Below are 14,345 nucleotides of genomic sequence, written 5' to 3' on the forward strand. Positions count from 1 at the left end.
ATGCAGCAACTCTTTGGTTACAACCATCTGATCCATGTGGCCAGGCTTTCAATCCTCAAAACAAGTGGGTTAAAGTCAACATACAGAAGCACTAAATGCTGCCCTTACTGCAATCACCATTAAGAGTACAGCTATGCATGCTCAATAACCACAGGACAACAGAATGTATAAAAACATTTTTAATAAACCTTTTATTTCTTTCTCAAAGTATTGCTTTTACAATTCAGTGCTTAGGGACTGAAAACCTTTCATGTAACAGTATCTCAAAGGTAGGCGTACAGTAAATGTTGTGTGTTCCCAGTCTGAACTTGGATGTATTCAACCTGTGATTGTTCATACAGTTCACTAAGATAATTCAGTGTTCAACAAAACTTGGAAAAATATAATCAATAAATAGGGATAGTTTGTTTTAATCCAAATTAATGAGTGAATATCTGTTGTAAACTGATGTGCCAATGGTGTTGTCTATGAGGGGCTTGTGTACTTATCCTGCATGTGAGCCAAGAGACAAAGTTCCAAAACAAATGCTAGTTTAAACAAAAAAGATCAGCCCAGGGAGAAATTTCCCAGCAGGGGTGAAAAGAGGCAACTCACTTGAGTAAATTAAGTATATCCTGTAATACACACAACTGATCTAGTGGATAACAGAGGTTTAAAAAGGTTTCCAATTCTGGAGTGAAGTATCAAATGTTGAGTTTTCTGGGAACATTCTGAATCTGGTGTCTCTTGAATCACGGAAAGCAGATGGTGTGATGTTACAAGGAATGGGATGTAATTGAATCACTTTGACCTCAGACAAAAAGATTTACAAAGATTTACACAACAAATGGCTAATTGGTTTACAAATACTTACATTAGTATTTATACATGATGAATTTTGCATTGCTCTGCATATCTGTAATTGTGCATTTTCTACCCACTTGTGATGTTCTGGTGTTAATAAACTTAAGGTATTACTGGATCAGTGGCTCTGCATTTGTTTAATTAACAAAAGAGTGGCATGTATTATTAAGTTGCCCATTAAGATTGGAGGCAGAACCCTATGGCCCTGGCACTGCCAGCTCAAGACTGGGTCATGGGTCTAGCCTTCTGTCAAGAGGGGTCTCCCAGAAGCAGGGGCTGAGCTGCCTGGAAGGCTGAAATTGATTGGCATGGGCTCTTTCAGCTTTCTACCAAACTAACTCCAGTGACATTACCAACAGGCAGGCTACTTCAAAAGGCATAAACTCTCCGGTAAGGCACTGCGGAGTTTGTAATGTATAAATGACAAACAGCTGTACAGTGGGGAGTGTCAGTGGCGTATCTCATTCTGTGGTCAAATGCATCTCCTTCTCCCCCTTGTGGTAAGGAAGTTGCCACCATAAAGCTAAGCCATTTTCAACTGGCGATTCAAAACGAAGTGGGAATGAATATAAAAATAAATAGGTATTCCAAAATTTAAAAATGATTTTACTCCCTTCTAGGAAAAAGGAGGAAGGGCCTTGGTTATGAATGCTGGGTATTTGTCAAAATTAAATGGAGTGAGCAGCAGATTTAGTTACTGTTGTCCTGGGATTTTGACACCTGCCTGTCAGGATGTTTATAGATACCCAATACATACTAGACAAAATATATTAAATATATTAAATATTCAGGTTATCCAAGACCACAGATCTGTATTTATCTAAATAAATGTGAAGAAAACATACTCAGCAATTTAATATAAAAAAGCAGACATATGGTATGGAAGACAGGCACAAATCAAACTGTAGAAATTAAGTGGACACATACTGTATAAAAAATTACCTTAATGGGATGACACAGAAGCAAATTTAAGGTAATAAAAGTTCAGTGTTACTTTAACTGTGGGTACAGCGAGGAATGTCACAACTTTAGACTCTCACAGTCCCTAAACTGCCCACATATTTCAGATTAAATCTTTTCACTACCTAATTCAGTAGTCTGACATGCATGATGTATTTTGTGGAGCCAACAGAAGAATAGGTCATGCGTGGGTCAGCAAACCAGTGTCAGAAAATATTTTACCGAAATTTATGTTACCAAAAGCCAACTGCAAATAATGCAAAAACATGCCCTGTACTCTGTTTGAGAAGCTATACAGCTATACTCTATGTATTTTTCAAGTACTTTCCATTCTACTCCTAGTAATGTAACAGTTCATGCTGCTGCTAGTTAGTACACACACCAGATATTAAGAAATTAAATTAAATTACATTATACTGTTGCAGTATCTTTTACAGTTGTGTTTTTAGGTCTGTGTGGTTTGAATAGTCTATGTTTCTCTCCACCATCTGTTAAGGATTCAGCGTTGTGTGTGAATTTAAAGGCTATTACGACTTCCAAAAGTTAATTTGAACATTTAGAGCCTTGAGTTGTTTAGAGATACGCTGAATCAGTTATCAATCGTTTCTTTGCTTATTTTTTTTACGCTTATTATCTGTATGCGTGACAAAAAAGTCTATTCCAGCATTGTGCAAACTGACATGCTGCTTTCAGGGGTTTGTCTGAAGGTGGGAAGAGCTTTCTGACCACCTAGCCCAACACCTTTATGGCTCCGTCTCTCAGGGGAAGTTCAGACCCAAGTCCATTATCCAGACAGCTCCGAGCTCTAACTGTAGTCTCACATCAAGGCTTAATCTTCCACAGCTGAAATAAATGAAACATAACACAGCAGTTTTAATATACTAAGCACCCAAAACAAAGTTAATGCATTGCAGACATTCAAAATGTATGTTTTTAGTTAAGTTTGCAAGATTGTTTGTGAATTTGTATTTGTATTAATTGAACAGGATCTAAGAATCTAATTTTAAATCTGTGAAACTTTCTTTGCTTCTCAGTCATGATCTGCATGATTAGATTTTGTAACATGATTCCTACTTTGAACTGACAGCAAGCACAACAATGTGATGAAGCACTAAAGCAAATGGTGAATGATTTGGGGTTGAAACCATATGCTCACACCATTGACCTGCTGATTTGTGTTACTCACTCTAATATTGATGCCCAAGAGGTCGCTGACAACTCCTGAGACCGCAGACAGAATGACCACCCGAGTGATGTTATAGATGAGTGGGTTCACCGTCAGTCCATACAGCCTGAAGGGAGTGTCCAGCTCCTGAGGGGCAGGGAACAGAGTGAGAATCTGAAGGCATCACTGCACATGGGGAGATCTTAGGCACTTCATTTGCACAATGACCACAACTGCACAAAGAGCAAATCACTATTGCTTTCTGCTCTGTGGCCACTGAAAGTTTAAATACACCTAACAAAACAGGCAGAACTTTGTTTTCAAGAATCAGAATTTGTACAACTCCACATCATGCACAAAACTCGCCCACAAACTAAATCTGTCAACACCTTTTTTACAACAAATGCCACTATCCAATGAATTTATTGAAGAATACATGTTGAAGAAAAAGTCTTTATCAATCTACTGAACGTCCAAAAATAACTATTACACATAAATGGAAAAGGGTATAGAATTTTAGCTAAAAGCAAACTGGAGTTCAGGAAAGGACTGTGTAGAATGAATATAGTGTATCAACATACTTCTTGGGGAATTTAAAAGTGGTCACAATTTTACAAAACTAAAATCTGCCAGTTAAGGCACAGAATTTTAGACAGAAAAAATGCTTTTTTCAAATGAATATACAATACTGTTTTGCTTTATCACTGGGTTATGTTTGCACTTGTCTTGATTTAAAGGTGATTCTGGCAAAGCACTAAGAACTTGTTATCCACTGACAGTGTCACTTTACAGATTAAGAGGAGTCTTCACTTCTTACTTTCATCAGTTTTGTAGCCAGTTTCAACACATTGTTCACAATGTTCAGCTCTTCTTTCTTACTGGGTTTCTTTTCCATCTTTAGATACAAGTTGATCTGATGGGGGGAAAAAAAATTACTTATTTGAACAGTTTTGCTGGAGAATCTCAAACAGCCGAGATCACTGGTTTCACTTCTGTGTGGGTAAAATGACAAAGTGTTGTACAATGATTCTTGTGCCAGTTATTGACTGAAAGAAAACAACAGAAATTCTCACACTGCCTGTGGACACGAGCTATATGTCACATGATGCCGGAGCCCTACCTGCTCAGTGAGCAATACTGACATGTTGCTGTACTTCCTGTTTGTTTCAGAGCCCAGGGTGGCCAGACGCAGCAGGAAAATGATGAGAGACGATTCCCAGATCAGCAGCTCCCAGTTATACATGGAGTCAAGGAACGTGTGATGACTTTGAAGAAACTAGGCAGAGAGCAAATTCCAACTCAAAAGATGAGCTCTGAAAGTATCTTGTAGTCATTTTGCCATATTGCAATAAGCTCTTCTACTATTTAACATAACCAATGAAATTGTACACTTTTCCCTTTTGTGCACCTTTGTAACAGTACGTCACCCATCTGAATGACCATCTACATCAGGAAATACAAGCATTGTTATTACAGTACATATCAAAGGCAGTTTTATCAAATAAAATACCAGTTGCTAATAACATTGATCTAGAACATTGTACTAGAAAAAGATCATGTTGGGCTGAAGAGACAATTGTTTTGTGCTGGGTTTTATTGTCAACCATATCTCCCAGTTTCTGCCTGGGAGATATTAAAAAAATTATTTTTTGTCATAGTGAGATAGTGGCAAACAATGGCATACCTCAAACAACCCAAGTCACACGTAAATGCACAAACACCTGCCTGCTGGCTCTTATCTGTGGACAAGCAACCTTTTCTCGAGTTGCTTCAAAGTTTTTAAAGCTGGCTGACCTGTGCACAACAGACGAAGGCGATCGACAGTGCGACCAGGAAGACAGAGGAAACGATTACATCCACAGAGCGTTGGGGTCCACGTCTCTGCAAGAACAAGTGCTATGTCAAGATGAGGAACACTACACTGTTGCCATCAAGCAACAGGTGCAGAACATCGTAAAATCACAAGAAGAACTGCTGATCGCCTTCCAGCAGGTGTAAAGGAATATTTTATACAAAAGCCCCTTGTCAACCATGGGTATTAAGACTTTTAAAAACCCCTGTGGATAAGAAAACAGCAGCTGACAAATACATTTAACTTAGGGGAGAAAAAGATTAGGTTCACAAGGTTGTGGTAAGACAACCTTGACAGGTTGTCTGGGAAGACAACCTCCCAGACAGCTAGGTAATCGTTTTGCTTACTAAACACAATAAAATCAATTACCGTAATGTGATATGTTGCAATGAAAAAGGATTACTGAACAATAAAATGCTGTTTCGTTTACCTTGAAACCAAAGCACTGATTTGAAAACATCATTTTCCTCCACCAAATCAAAAAATTCTCCATGGGCACGACATGTTTCACAGCCTATTGGCCACATTTATTTTCACATTTTAGGGGCTTTTTTTTCCAGTCATACAGCAAGAGGGATCACTATCACGGTTAGTGTGTGATAGAGCAGCATGTGATCCCACAATGGCAGACAAGCTACACGCATCTGACCACTCAAAATAAACAGCTGCCACCATTCATAGCTTCCACTCCTGAATCTGGGATGAGAAGAAGTCCCTCCAAATGTGGTAAAGGCTTCAAATAGTTCGCAAAAATTAAGTATATTTATATTCTACTTTAAAATTTCTAGTACTAGTGGCTTTTGCCATGTTTTTCAATTTACGCATACACAAAAACATCGTGTTACCGACAGGCGCCATTCTTTTTAGCTGTTGAACTAAACAAATGGTCAGAACCACGTTTGCTACCTTGAGAAAGGAACGAAGCGACAGCCATATCTTCACATTCTGCACGTTCTTCAGTCTGAAGTGCGGTATCTCAGACTTCTTGGCCTTGCGGGCAGATGTCAGGTGACTGAAGAGCTTGGCAAAGAGAAGCCTCTGGGATAAAGGGAAAAGAGGCATAACTAAGAGTGTTTCTGTTGTGAAGGCAACACTCTTGTCTCTTGCAAGACTGAAATATAGTATATAGTTGTTCTCCCTGCATTTGTGTATAGCAAGATATTTATTAAAATGGTGTATATTATACATTCAGCACATTGCACACCAATAAACCTTGCTGTGCTGTGCACGACAACAGCAAATAAGATACAAAAATGAAAACAAAAATCATGAAATAGCTGGATAAGATCCTTGGATCAATAAGATACTGTCCACGTAGATTTCTCATGTCCCTATAGATCAAAACAATTATTATAAAATATTTTAGGTTAGATTGAAAGGTTCTAGACAGCAAAGGTAGACACTGGAGATTTCCCCTGTTCATTATGGCCGATAATCTTTCATCTAACAGGGCCTACTTGTCAGTGACAATTAATGCCACCCTGATAGGACCTCCCAGCTCAGCCCGGCCGCTCACCTGCTTGTACGTCCTCTCGGCCACACACATCATGAAGAAGAAGAGCCAGGAGAGGCACACACGCTCCAGCAGGGTGATGAGGAGCAGGGTGTAACCCCGGGGGTCGGGGGGCCCACAGGCCAGATGCAGGAGCTCCGCCGCTGAGAGAGAAGCCAGCAGCGCCACATCCAGCTGCCTGGTCATCTGGAAGATGAGGGGCAGAAGCGCCAGCACTACCGTCACCCCTCCTCCCAGCATCAGGTACCCCAAACCCTGCTCCTCATCCTTCACCTGTATAGAGGGGCAACAGTCAACACTTGATACCTCCGCACCCACGTAGCAAAACACAAGCAGGCTTAGCTAGTCTAGGATCAGCGTTTCTAGTAACACAGCTACAGTAAAAAAAAAAAAGTGAGGGCCATTTCATGACTTAATGAATCATGTAAAAATGTAATCCCTGCTGAAAAGAGAAGAAAAGAAACACACAGTTTCAGCTGTGGAGCCTTCTTCAGCTGTCAGGATGGAGGTTTGGTGAGAGAAGGGGGAAAGTAGCTCAGGGAAGAGGTGAAGGAATGACGAAGAGATCTAGAAAAAGATCAAGCGGAAGGCATAGTGGGTCGCAGCAGAAGTACATTGAAGAAGTTCAAGTAGGTAGCCGTGTCAGCATGGGTAGGCTGCAAAGGAACAAGTGAAGGTTTACATGCTTAATGAATAGTCCTTCAGGATGGTCTCAGTCTCACTTGAAGGGGCAGGCAATGAAGGAGCATGCTAACGGCCTTGGGAGACATACCCGGCTCATGATGACGGCGCTGATCTCCAACACTGACATGTCCACCTTCTTGCACTCTCCATTCTCCCAGACGATGGTGCTCACTCTGTCTGTGGAGGGGTGGCATGACTGTAGCCAGGACAGGTGACTCTGCTTGGAGAGACACTTTTTACCTTCACTACAATACACTTAGTTAAAAAATAAAAGCCCTCTCCATGTGCAGTTTTAAATCTTTGGTGTGATGGTGTTATCATCAATTATACAAATTGAAACATTCCACCTCCATTCACTCTACTCAGTATTACCCCTGAAAAGACAGTTCTGAATTTATTTCTAGGCAATATCAGTTTATAAATGGATTCATAATTCATAGTGACGGCGTGGTCTTTATAGATACACCATTAACATGAGAGGTGCTCTCTGAAAGAAACAGCTACGCGTCTGACTCTCTAGATAAAGCTGGTTAAAGTTAGCTGAGATGCTGGGAATTAGAGGCCTTGAGAGGTTTGCCGGTGAGGGGAGAGGCACCTGCTGGAGGAGGTCTTCCTCGGTTGTCCTGAACACGGCGGGGGGCAGGCCGTTATACCACGGGCCCCCCTCCCCGCTGTCACTGCTGCCGGAGGAGGCACTGTCGGGGCCCTGCAGCAGCTCCTCGCACAGCATGTCGTCCGTGTCGGAGCCCAGCCGCGGGCTGTCCGAGGGGCGCCGAGGGCTGCCCCCCGCCCCCCTGCTGGCTGGCCGGCGCTCCTCCTGTGCGGCAGGAAACACCATGTTACCATACCTTCCTGACACGGTCACTAGACACTGCCTGAACCTTGAGACACCTTAAAGAACACACAACTCCTTTTGAGTCCATTAATTAACATAAGGGTTTCAGGGTGCAAAATAAAATATGGAAAAAATAACTGACTTCATTCAATCTGCACCACATACTGCTCAAAAATAAGCTCAGTGTTACTGCTGATTTACAGTCATTACAAAATAAGACACAATTTTAAATCAACATATACAGTAAGTGCAGTGGCTACTGAGGCTAAAGCAATGAATCAGTAAGTGTTTTTAGTTTTTACTGGCTAGCAGCTACATAACCCTGCAGCTCACAACTGGAAACCCACTGAAGCTAAGCAGGTGTGAGCCTTTCCTGGGAAGGCTAAGGTTGCTGCTGGAAGTGGTGTAAGTGGAACCAGTAGTGGGAAATGGGAATTTCTCACCCTGCAGTCCTTGTGGGTCCTTATACCCCAGTATAGTGACTGGGACACTATACTGTAAACAAGGCGGCTCCCTTGACATACAGTAAAACAAGTCCTGACTCTGGGGTCATTAAAAATCGGAGGGCGTTTCTCTAAAAGTGCTTGGGTGGTACCCCAGTGTCCTGGCCAAATTTCCCACTGGCCTTTACCAATAATGGCCTCCTAAAAATTCACATCTCTGAACTGGCTTCATCACTCTGTTCTCCAACCCACTGATAGCTCATGTGTGAGGAGCGTACTGACGCACTGTGGCTGCTGTCACGTCATCCAGGTGGGGCTGCACATTGGTGGTGTTGGAGGGGAGACCCCATTACCTGTAAAGCGTGTTAAGTGGAGTGTTCAGAAACACGCAATAGAAGTGTAAGGAACTATTATTATATAAGAAGGAAAAAAAGAGACTGAAAGAAAGTATTGTAATTCACCAAGCCACCACACTGTGGAGCTGCAATCTGAGAGGTTTCAGTCAGTCTGCTGTCCTACCTGAGACAGGGGGCTGTTATGCATTGAGAGTGCCCTCCTGCTTCTCAGGACACTGTCAGCTGGCGCTTCTTCGACCCTGCGTCTGCGCAGAGGAAGTAGCTCGGCATCATCCTCACTGGAGTAGTCATCGGATACCCCCATCACGGAGCTCTTTGAAAAATCCTGTAACAGAGTTTTAGAGAGGATTCCACAGCTTTACCCAACAAAAAAAATACTCCAATGAGCGGCAGTCTGCTTATTACTTCTGCTGGACATTAGTTTCCAATTAAGGTATTACCCTGAAAAAGCAAGACAAGAGTTTCAGCCTGTTTTCTATGTCAGACAAGAGAAAATTCCAGAAACCAGTGTCATTATTGCATCTTATTGCAAGAATTTGTAAATTCCTAAAGACCTTTTAAAAATATTATTGAGAGGGTTATGTAAATTTTCAAACAATTGTTCTAAGAAGTGTTAAAAATGTTAAAAAGTGATCATGGCACAACTGTGATTTTTTTATTCTAAAAACTAAAATGTTTAGAAAACTTCATGATATTGAAGGAAAGGAGTCACCTTAAGATATGTTGAAATATATTCTGCCCAAACAAATTTGTCAGAAATTTGGTTTTACTGTCAGGCACATCCACCTTACGAGACTGAGATTGACATTATGAGATGGGTTTGTGTGAAGGCCATGGGGGTTACAGTGAGCTTTAATTTGGAAACAGACCAACACTACTCTTAAAGCCAAGGTTAAATAAATCATCGTTGTCCACACAAAAAGAAAAAAACATACAAAAATAAGAATTGATAATAAAAGCCTATGACGATAATATTTTAAAAGCTCACCACTCTGTTAGATACTGCTAGACAGGTCCCAGCATTCAATGCAATGCCTTATTAAGAACTTCACTGAAGGGGGCTCTGACCTGCCTCTTTGGTGCTTTGGAATACTTGTCATTCTGGCCCAGCAGGCAGTGCTGCAGCTCAGGAGGTCTGTCTGCCTGGGCGTTCAGGCTGCCATCCCTCTGTGCTGTCTTGTCACCAGGGCTCCTCTCCTTCCTCGGCCTGCGCAGGGAACACACAGCAATGCCAACACTGACGACAGAAAGGCAGAAAGCACGGCGCTTGCATTTCTAGTCTAAAACCCTGAGCATAATTAAGAGCATCAGAAAGGGCACAAATGAGAGGAGGCCTTGCGGTTGTAAGCGGCTAATTGCCGTGAGGATCTCATACCAACTTTTCGAGAAAGAAAGCAGGGTTTTGGCTGCAGCAACGTGGCTGGGTAGCTCTTTCCATACCAGCCTCCTGTTTTCACATTTAAAAACAGTTTCCATTTGTGTTCTCTGGTTTGTGTTTTTCAGGGATGACTTGGCGTACCTCTTTGAGGGTTTCAAATACTGTATGTCTTCTAACTGTCTTTGCTAGAATAGTTCTCCGAAGCCAACTACTTTTGTATTTGACAAACCAGCAGTTTAACATCAAAGCTAGGAGTACTGTATGTTCCCACTCCCCCCTTATTCTGAGAGAGCTGCAGGGCAAGACTCCGACCTTCTCCTGCGTGCCGGGCCAGCTGCAGGGCTGCGGCTGGACTCTGTGGACACGATCTGGCAGTGGACTGTGCCCAGCAGCAGCATGAGACACATTGGGCCCACCAGTTCACTGATGTTCACGGCTGACGTCTCCAAATAAAGGAGCACTGCTAACACTGCAAGGAAACAAAATGCCAACAGCAGTGAATCCATACCTGGCCTGCCTTTTTTAGCTGGCCTCCTCATCTTTTCTGTCTTTTCAAAGAGGGAATTATGCGTTTCTCTCACATTTCCTAGCCTCTGACCTTACAAGTTCTTAAAGCCTGGAGGCCGAGTCATTAGAAGGGAAGTGCAGTCCAATTTTCTCAGATCGGTTAACAAATCTCGGTATCAAAATCAATTAATTGACGGTAAAGAAAAATTTTACGAATTTCGAATTGGGCACAAAATAATGAACTTTGTGAAAGTCACAAAGTCATGTTGTGACAAACTCGCATTTGAGTTCCCACAAATTGTGATGTGAAGCGGCCCTTCCTGCTCACAAGTCACTGTAACGTCTAATGTAATGCGATGTGATGTATGTGTGAATAAGTACAGGTTTAGCAGCAGATATTTCACAGCAGAAATGGTGCAATGTGATTTGCATGCAGAGTTAACAAGTACGTAGCATTTGTGGGCAAAAAACGCTGAAGGCAGGCTGACTCACTGGCTCGCTCACTGTCACCTCTGACCTCGAGGAGAAGGACTCACCTTGCAGGCAGTAAAGCAGCAGGAGCCATGTGAAGATGCACTTGGAAGTGACCTGGATCCACCACTGGAAGAAGACGGGAAAGAAGAGGACCCTCACGAGGCCCTTCCGTGTCAGGGATGTCCATGGACTCTCTGGCTTGGCCTTGCTGAACGTAGAGCCTTACGAAAGAGTCGTTCAGTCACCCAGCTAGCACGGCCCTACACTCCACTGGCCTTCATGAATAAACCTACACTCTCCCTTTACTTGGACAAATAACATTGTTCTTCAGGCCAGGCACTTACCTCTTAAGAGATCAACATCAATCAGATCAGCTTTGATGCGTCCTCTCTTCTTTGGTTTGTTTCTCAGACCCTGCGATAGACAGGCACATAAAAATCTAGCCGGTCACTACAGTTGGGTCAATTCAACACGCTTTTTCATCTAGATTTGGAATCACTGTTTTTTGTATTTCTTACCTACCAAAAGTGGAATTAGCAGTACGACTTGGAGAGAAGGTGGATGGACGAGTGCCCTTCTCAAACATGTCTGCTGATCAGAGCCAATTCTCAATCAATGTGCTCCAAGCTAAGAGTGCCTTACAATTGAGCGAACCCCAACTGGGGGAGAAGCACACTGCAGGCTGACACATGGCAAGCTGAAGCAATGCTTGCCCTGTCCATCCCTGGCACCCAGTCGAGCGTCATTGTATGGGGAATCTTGATCTCTATTGAATCTGAATCAGCTGCAACATGGTTTAGGCTCAAACCAGTGATCACCGAGCAGCTCGACTGCTTGAATTAATTGGCGACATAAAAAAACTTGAGATGCACGCTCTTCTTTTAGAGAAGCAGACTGGTACTGTCTCTTCCCACTGTTGAAATGAGGTTATTTTTAAAGTACGCAACGTATTTTAGGTAAAATGCTTTTACCTTAAAGTATCAGCTGAAGAAAGACTCTTAGTTACCTTTAACTCAGTTTGTTCTAAGGATTTCTCCCATATTTGCTGATCATAGGCTCCTATCTGAAAGAACAAGAAATATCTTAGGGATTGCCTTCCTGTATGCTAAATATAACAAAACTTTCAGAGAAATAGCATATTTTTTTCTTTCCAGTCAATGAATTAAAACTTTACTTTCAACTTGATGGTTCCTGTGATGCTCAATACAGAAAAAAAAGTCATTATTACCTTTTCTTGATACCATGCTATCGCATCTTTTTCATTTGATGCCATTTAGAGTCCAATCAGGTCATTTCACTGCAAAAAGAATAGCAGTGGGAACAGATCAGATACTGGGATTACTAGAGGAATTAACACTTTTCACAGTTTATAACTCTGCGAAGTGAAGGTATAACAAATATCAGCATCGAACTAAAGCAACAAACGCAACACTACAAAATCAGACGAATGAATTATAATGCAGAGATATTAGCCTGGATATTAACCGCCTGAGGGAGTAACAAGAGAAATGCAGGGCTGCAGGTTTACAGTACATACAAAAGGCCCATTGGTGCCTTATGAATCAAAGCTGATTACAGCAGATCTGAAGACCTGAAAAAACAAGCACATAGAACAGTGGGCTAAACCAGTTAGGCTAGCTCACAAAAATGATTTTTGTTTAAGGAGGTTAATTGCCATTAACCCATTCTGAACACAAGAAAGTGATGAATTATCATTAACAGAGTTGTTTTTGTAAAAGTAAATAGCGCAGGTTTATTACGGCTGGCACAGAAACCTGCCAAACCTGTCGATGTCACAGTATGTTGATGCCGTGTACAGTAAAGATGTACAATGTCAGAGGGTCAGTGTACAAGTACATCAACAGCGCTGGCCTGTTGCCACTAAACTAGGCTCACAAGGTTAAACACTATCGTCTTAAAATAATATAAATATCTCTTTTACCAAAGTCAAACGTTAAACCTAAACAAGTGATGTCCTCGAAAATACCAATACGGACTCAGTTCAATGTACACCGGTGGGACTGTCTGTCCATTGCCTGTATTCACTTTTGCAATTCGGTCGAGAAATCGATAATGCATTAAAAAGTGTACTGCCAGCAGTGCTTAATTCACTTTGTATACTGTATGTTGTAACACCAACACAATATCGGCATTAAAGCACTTGCTTACTTCATCTCAAGGTGCATTAGTGTCTGTGAAGTACACGCGCAGATAACGGAACGTCTATGCCTTATTTGAATATAAACAATTACCAAGTTACACGGAGGTTTCAAGGTAGAACAAGGAAATCGGAACCTGCCAAAGAAATAAAACATGATACGGATTTCCATTTCTCTCCCACGATTTCTTGTTGAAAGGGCATCAGCACAAGTTAAGAGCTTTAGTACAGAATTACATAATTTTAAAACGTTCTTTTAATTACAAATATAAAAGCATTCACTTACCAAACAAAAGGCTGGAAATGACACTTAACTGGGCTCCAAGATTAATATATTTAGCCAACGATAATCAGCACCACTACCGATTTTACTGCCGCCGATTAAAAACAAAAGTTCAGATCTTCCACAATTCCAGTATTTCCTGTTCAGATCACAATGTCCATGTTAATATCCATCGGTAGGTATACATGCCGCATTCCGCAGTTCCAAATGATGATTTTTCAAATATAATTGTTATTTCTTGGACGTGTCTGCAATTCAGAAATCCAGGAAACTGACGAGTATCTAGGTCCCATTATCCACAGAGAGGCATTTGCAGTTGGGCAAGAGAGAAAAGTTTTGCATTTCTACGCACCGGTTTGCAGCGATCAGTTGCAAAATTATGTCCTTCTGTCTTTACATACAGTAACACTGTCTTTTACAACATTAAATGTTAACGTTAGCCTCTCACAGGTCAACACGCCGTTTCTTGGTGCACAATACAGAACAACAGAAACATTGTTTTAGTTTTACTTCCTTTTTCCGGGTTCACGGACTGACCAATTACTACAAGTCTGCGGTTTGTTAGAAGTGACAGTTCGGGCAGCGCTACTGTATTAACTGTGTGGTGTGCTACTGATAAACCTATGGCGTGTTTGTCATTTTTTAAGGAAACAAACACAAAAAAGAAAAACTGAAATGTCCTGTCATAAGGAGATGTTAGACTACTTAACATCTTAACTTAGTTAAGCGTACTTGAGAAAAGACAAATAGCTTATAGAAACATGTACGGTTGGGATTTTAAACCTATTTAGACAATAATAATAAACATTTGAAAAGTGTACGAATGTATCTTAAGTGTGGTTGCGCCACTATTTCACTTTTGAGATTGCAAGAAACAGGAAACACATGATAAGA

General features: G+C 41.5%; 1 protein-coding gene across 5 annotated transcripts; it reads right to left on the reverse strand.

Annotated features, from left to right (window-relative positions):
• Nucleotides 1-164: 164 nt before the first annotated feature.
• phtf1 (putative homeodomain transcription factor 1) lies at nucleotides 165-13,986 on the reverse strand. Of its 5 annotated transcripts, none has more exons than XM_006628395.3 (17): nucleotides 13,455-13,985; nucleotides 12,239-12,307; nucleotides 12,017-12,073; nucleotides 11,355-11,424; nucleotides 11,073-11,231; nucleotides 10,342-10,498; nucleotides 9,720-9,858; nucleotides 8,815-8,976; nucleotides 7,613-7,834; nucleotides 7,106-7,234; nucleotides 6,337-6,606; nucleotides 5,727-5,858; nucleotides 4,763-4,849; nucleotides 4,089-4,244; nucleotides 3,786-3,881; nucleotides 2,990-3,115; nucleotides 165-2,646 (listed from the first exon to the last, which is right to left on the reverse strand). In XM_006628395.3, the coding sequence occupies exons 2-17, from the start codon at nucleotides 12,281-12,283 to the stop codon at nucleotides 2,626-2,628; spliced, it is 2,028 nt and encodes a 675-aa protein (XP_006628458.2). In that variant the 5' UTR covers nucleotides 12,284-12,307; nucleotides 13,455-13,985; the 3' UTR covers nucleotides 165-2,625. The 5 variants fall into 5 exon arrangements, with proteins under 5 accessions (XP_006628458.2, XP_015197824.2, XP_015197825.2 ...); XM_015342338.2 differs by having other exon boundaries at nucleotides 7,106-7,237; XM_015342339.2 differs by lacking the exon at nucleotides 13,455-13,985 and adding an exon at nucleotides 13,180-13,207 and having other exon boundaries at nucleotides 7,106-7,237.
• Between the last annotated feature and the right edge of the window lie 359 nt (nucleotides 13,987-14,345).

The sequence above is a fragment of the Lepisosteus oculatus genome, chromosome 5, assembly GCF_040954835.1.
Source record: "Lepisosteus oculatus isolate fLepOcu1 chromosome 5, fLepOcu1.hap2, whole genome shotgun sequence".
Classification (NCBI taxonomy): Eukaryota; Metazoa; Chordata; class Actinopteri; order Semionotiformes; family Lepisosteidae; genus Lepisosteus; species Lepisosteus oculatus.

Bases quoted from the DNA above. Each gene is read 5' to 3' on its own strand.
- phtf1 (XM_015342338.2), bottom strand. From the start codon at position 12,283: ATGGCATCAAATGAAAAAGATGCGATAGCATGGTATCAAGAAAAG. The intron at 11,232-11,354 runs GTAAGTGCCTGG...CTCTTTCGTAAG, and splicing joins TGATGTTGATCTCTTAAGAG to GCTCTACGTTCAGCAAGGCC. The intron at 7,238-7,612 runs GTGCCTCTCCCC...TGTCTCTCCAAG, and splicing joins AGGAAGACCTCCTCCAGCAG to CAGAGTCACCTGTCCTGGCT.